Raw genomic sequence first — 6,192 nt, 5'->3', positions numbered from 1 at the left:
GACGTCAGATGTGACCATGCATATTTCATTATATTATCATTGAACTTTATTAAGCATACTCGTTTTACTAAATGTTGTTCCTGCCAGTGTGTACGATGAGAGGCTTCCGGGAAGCTGTATGAATGACACAACCAAACCAGCCATTTTTTGAAGGTTGTTTGCGTGATGAAAGGCTTCCAAATGCAGCAGGCGAAGGGCACGGCCAGGCCATTCCAGGATCAGCTTGAATTTGTACAAAATCTGCATCATGCGGACCACGTGACTAGGGCACGGGATTCATACAGATCCTATAGGCCTACATAAAAGGTGTCATCACTCACGATGACAAACGTACATGTTAAAAACATATTCGATATCGAAAAGCATTATAGTGCTATCACATATTCAAAATTACACTGTCTGATTCAGTCCGGTAGAGAGTCCGATTTCATTTCTTTGGGGGCAACCCTCTTGCTGGAAAAGCAAAGTTTCTTCAAACCAAGTAGACGGATAAAGTTTATTTGGAACTGATTGCTGGTGAAGGCGTACAGAAATGGGTTCAGGGTAGAGTTACCCCATAGCAGCCAGTTGAAGGCCTCGTAGAGGTCAGCCGGGACACAGCCGTCACAGAAAGCTACGATAACTGTGCAGACGGTGTATGGCATCCAGCACACAGTAAACACACTGACCAGGATAGCCAAAGAACGAGCCGCCTTCCTCTCCCGTTTTATCATGTTACGTTTGTCTTTGTCCCCATCAAGTTTACCTAGTTTGTCCGCCATTTTGTTCCCAGGGGCTTCCCGAGCACGCTTCAGTATGAGAGTATAAAGGAAAATGTTCAGAGACGTGATAGTGGCAAGCGGTATGAGAAACTCAACGACCGAAGTGGCCATGATAAATATAAAGTCGTCGTAGAATTCCACGTCACAATCCTCTTCTTCCACGACACTGTATCCTCGGACCACATCCCAAAACACAATGGCCGGTACGTACATGAGGAAGGCGATGAACCAGGAAATCATAATCCGGATTTTCGCAGCTCTTGATGTCTGTTTGATTGAATAGGATGCTCCTTGTAAGAGCAGCATACAACGATCATAGCTCACCAACATTATGGTGAACACGGAATCCAGACAAGCCAGAAAATCTATACACATGAAAATCTTGCAAAATTCAACTCCAAACGGCCAAGTGTCGTCCATTAGAGTGTAGACGGCGTAAAACGGCATGCTTATACAGCCAATCAAGAGATCCGATACGGCCAAGCTCATCAGATATGTGTTGTGGACTGTCTGTAGTTTTCGATCTTGGACAAAGGACAATATCGTAAGAATGTTTCCAATGATACAGACCACAGCCATCGCAGGGATAACTACTCCGTAGACCACTTTGCTGGTCAATGGGAGCTCTTCACTCTCTTCTTCCATGTCCTCTTCCGTTTCAGTGGGCGAGACATTGTAAACTCTTTCCCCATTGGTTGATGCATTCAGCCGGGTCTTTGCGTCGACCAACATGGAGGTGCTACAAATCTCCTTCGCTAGAAAGGCAAGAAGAAGTTCACCGAAAAATCTGTGGATCATCTCGATAGGCAGCCTTTTACTGCAGTCTGAAAATGTATTAAAAAGACACAATCATGCAGGGAACACTTAGTCTAACTGCTGAAAGAAGAACCATACCGTGTTCTCTTGGGACAAGCACAAAAACTCTCAGTTTGCCGATGGAATTCACATGAAAGTCGACTATAACACTATAACAACTATAAAGCATGCACTGGGTTACAAAATTTTCGTATTGGAACACAAAGTTTTGATCCTGGCTGAGAAAGTGAAAAATAAAGATATTAAGTATATACTACATGCACGTATTCTGTGGAAATGGTACTTTTAATAGTAATTAACGTTGAACCAAATGTTGGGATGGATCTTACTGATTTCCTTTCAAATGATACGTAGCGACAGGCACGCGTAAATGCCATGCATGGTAGCCAGTACTGTAGATAATGTGACGCCATAGTAGATAAACTAGCATTATGTAGAAGTAAATATGTAAGACAGCTACATGTAGCATTGCAGGTAACGCGATGGTAGTTACTTTTACACGTAACATCTTGTATACGGTTGGTAGAGCTGGCGCTGGGAACAAACACTATAGAAGACTACAGCATGGAGAGTTAAACCAGAGCAGCGACGACAGTGTAAAATAGTTGTCAAATGATCACAGTTAAGCCATGAAATCCGGTCTCTTGTTAATTTTCCTCAGATAGTGATTCATTCTCACGCACTTTGCACCAACCAATGATATATAGATTACCACTCGTATAAAATATTTAATAACGAATTCAGCCAGACGATAACACTTTATTTATTTATTTGATTGGTGTTTTACGCCGTTCTCAAGAATATTTCACTTATACAATGGTGGTCAGCATTATGGTGGGAGGAATTATGGTGGTAGAGCCCGGGGAAAGCCCACGACCATCCACAGGTTGCTATCAGACCTTCCTACGTACGGCCCGAGAGGAAGCCAGCATGAGTTGGACTTGAACTCACAACAACCGCATTGATGAGAGGCTTCTCGGTCATTGCGCCACGCTGACGTTCTACAGACCACAAGGAATCCTTAACAGTGTGAAGTTAAGCGCGGCCTCTTGTCAGTTATTCCAGTTGTTCATGTAAATGCGTAAATAGTCACGACTTCCACGCTTCTCAGTCACGTTGCGATGAAGGCTTTTCATGTTAATGTCAGTATGATATAAATGAGCGAGGCGACAGTGAATTATGAGCCGACTCCAGGATGAGAAAGTAAGAGTTATCATCTGTCACATAGCAGTAATTTATGGATGTCTTTAGGCCACGGGTTTCCATGAACATCAAAGAAGCTTATAAATTATGCTGAAAATATCAATGTGGAGCAATTGTGTATAGGTTAGAGCGAGGTCACAGCATTGTAGTGAGGCACAATACAGAACTTATCTCAAAGATGGGTTGTGCGAATCCATCATGGGCTAACCGCACATTTCGTCGTTTTCGAGGCACAAGGTATCAAAATTATTACAAAGAAGAGAACGTTTATACACTATGGTTACGACAGTAATTTGCTGCGGATTGATCGACTAGATAAATGAGAAAACCCCCGGCGTGATAAAGCAAAATCGTACTTGACCCCTACAGATAATCCAACCATATAGTATACATTTAACTTAGATGTGATTCTTTTTGTTCTTGCTCAACCCTTACTCAAGGAATGTAGACTTGAACTTAAAAATTACTAGTATCGCTTTATTTTTGTCATGGAAGTATAAAGACAGTGTTATTTAAATAAAAATTCTAAAGGTAAATCACAAGTTTGGAACAGTAAACTATTGTGGGACAAGTTCGTTACCCTGCGGCTAATATTGCTAACCCGCAGTAAAACTGGCGACATAAAATACTGGCGACATATAAACTGCCTTGTGTCTACATGCACGGCACACAAGGGCAAGTTATGGAATGCTCGCCTTGGACTTCCACTGTATTTTCCATGTCACAGAACAGTAGGCCTTCAGCTTTTCCCTGATTTCATACATGCCTTCACATCTCCTTGCATCACTGCACTACAAATATACTGACCTGCTTTAAAAACGCACCATCATAAATCTATGACAATATCATAATAGTCTGAGAATAACAACGGAAGTATTCATGGTAAAGGAAGCTCCAAAGATGTTGTCAGGTTTGATTGCCTTTGTGTGGGTTGTCACCAACGCAAAAGGGAACAGGACTGAAAAACACGTTTTTACCTCTGAAAAGTACGAAAAGTTCAAAGTGTCAAGTGTACTTCAAGAAATGGGGGTATAAAGGGAAAGCATTCAAAGGCTGTCTGCATAATCGCTGTAGCAGCGGAACTGCACTGAGGACGCAGTACCGCGACTGACACCTGAGGAACGGGTGCGCGCCATTGCCCTGATTGAAGTTGGCCTGACTACAAGGGCCATAACAGCAAGGTTTGGATGTCACCACAGTACCATCACAACACTGAACCGGTGATTTCAGCAGATGGGACGTACCATAGACCGGCAACGACCAGGGTAACCACGTGTGACAACAGCAAGGGAAGACCGACAGATTGCGAGAGCTCATCTGCGTGATGGAACACTTCCGGCGTCCAGGACAGCACCTACCATCGTAGTTCGACCAGGAGATTTCAGCCCAGATACTGTAATCCGGCAACTTAGCGCAATTGGTTTACGTGCCCGTCGTGTAAACAGGGATGGTCCTATCCGGTTTTGACTGTGTCTTTGGGCCTCTTGTGTGTTCCACTTCCTCTAGATTCAAAATTTGTACTTTCCCATGACACTTGTGATTACTAAAGCGTAACTGACTTATCTGAGTATGAACGTAATACACAACCAACACCAAATACAATTTGGTTTAGCGTCAATTCACTTTTTACCTTTGGTGCGTTTTCAGTGTGTTTCAGTATATAATTGGCAACTCGTGGGCCCAAGGTTAATTGTCTTTGGGTTTTTTTTTTCAATGAATGAGCAATGTGTTGCCAGTTTGCTTACAAAACGCCCTCGCAGAGGCAACTACACAGTGAATTTCTTTAGGCGGGAAAGTTTTCCCCATTTGTATATTGATAATCGTTGACATTTCCATGGAAAGGTCTGCCAGCAACCCTGCGGATGGTCGAGGATTTTCCCGGGCTCTGCATGCCGGTGCCCACCCACCGTAATGCTGGCCGCCGTCGTATAAGATAAATATTTTTGAATGCAGCGTAAAACCCCAATCAAATAAATCTAATATAGTGTCGGTACTGTCTAAAAAGCCAGTTCATGTCAGTGATTAATTTTCGTCAGAGTAGGATAATCTAACCAAGAAACTATATTTAGATCAGCCTCTGTCCAGGCAAACAGTTTCAAACCTTATGTTTCCAATATCACCGTACTTCTAAATAATGTAGTATAAAGTAAAACTACATGTATTACTAGCGTCTGTTACTTAATACTTTATCAAGGATAAAAACCAGACCTCCTCTAGAGTTTTACCACAAACTACGTTGCACATGAGGACAAAAAAAAAAAAATAAATAGCAGGTGTTTCGTTTTGGGTGAATCTAATTAGATTTGTATCATGTAATTTCATTTGTACCTGCATGCCTTGTTGAAATTGTAATATATTTTTGCTGACGACAAGAATACCTTCTTAACAATAGTTCACGAAGAAAAGTGCAACAGGAGTCTTTAAGTTGCCATTTTGCCCAAAGGGAATTCACGTAGGTTATACTGGTTGGATTGTTTGTCTGTCCTGCTCCGTTTCATTTGTTCGCTCGTCCGTCGCGCAAGTAGTAATATATTGCGCGGATAATTTTATTTTTATTTTTAAGTTTAACATAATGACTCATAAGGCCTATCGCCTACTCGGTCGCTGTGAGTTCAAGTCCAGTTGATACTGGCTTCCTTTCAGCAATCTGTGGATGGTCGTAGGTTTCCCCGGGCTCTGCCTGGTTTCCTCTCGCCATAATGCTGGCACCGTCGCATAAGTGAAATATTCTTGAGTAGTGCTTAAAACACGAATCAAATAAACAAATCCAAGTTAATCACAGTCAAAGGTTTCTATGACTGATGCCTATCACCTATGCGGTCGCTGTGAGTTCAAGTCCAGCTGATGCTGGCTTCCTTTCAGCAATCTGTGGATAATCGCAGGTTTCCCCCTGGATCTGCCTGGTTTCGCCATAACGCTGGCCACCGTCGCATAAGTGAAATATTCTTGATATTCTTAAAACACCAATCAAATAAACAAATCCAAGTTTATCATAGTCATTGGTTTCTTTGACTGAGAAAAGGTATTTGGTATATAACGTTATGGAGGGACTTAAAAGCACATAAAATATTTAAGTTAGAAGGCAAAGTAGCAGATCACCTTGGTCTTCATTGCGCAGGAACATTTACAGCTATTACAATTCACTCATGTTGCTTATTAGGCTTGCATTCACTTAACCCTATAATCACCGCCTTTTTTGCCTTGTTATTTTCATAACATTTTAGTGAATTACCTTTTTAAGAGCCTGTATAAATTGACTACAATTTCTTTAGTGCATGAGGCTATCTTGCACAGCTTTGGATTTTACCAAAGGCCTTTCCAAGAGAAACATATGTCAATATGAAAATAAAAGTCGTCATTGTTCGCTACAGTACTCTAATCAGTGTCAAGGTTTTACGACCTGTTTTATGAT

General features: G+C 41.8%; 1 protein-coding gene across 1 annotated transcript; it reads right to left on the bottom strand.

Moving 5' to 3' along the window:
• Positions 1–404: 404 nt before the first annotated feature.
• On the bottom strand, positions 405–1,559 carry LOC135473610 (histamine H3 receptor-like). The gene has a single exon (XM_064753469.1). The coding sequence runs from the start codon at positions 1,557–1,559 to the stop codon at positions 405–407; it is 1,155 nt and encodes a 384-aa protein (XP_064609539.1).
• Positions 1,560–6,192: the final 4,633 nt, after the last annotated feature.

The sequence above is a fragment of the Liolophura sinensis genome, chromosome 8 (assembly GCF_032854445.1).
Source record: "Liolophura sinensis isolate JHLJ2023 chromosome 8, CUHK_Ljap_v2, whole genome shotgun sequence".
In the NCBI taxonomy this organism is placed as follows: domain Eukaryota; kingdom Metazoa; phylum Mollusca; class Polyplacophora; order Chitonida; family Chitonidae; genus Liolophura; species Liolophura sinensis.
The sequence above is the reverse complement of the archived record's forward strand: the minus strand, read 5'-3'. Positions and strand labels throughout refer to the sequence as shown.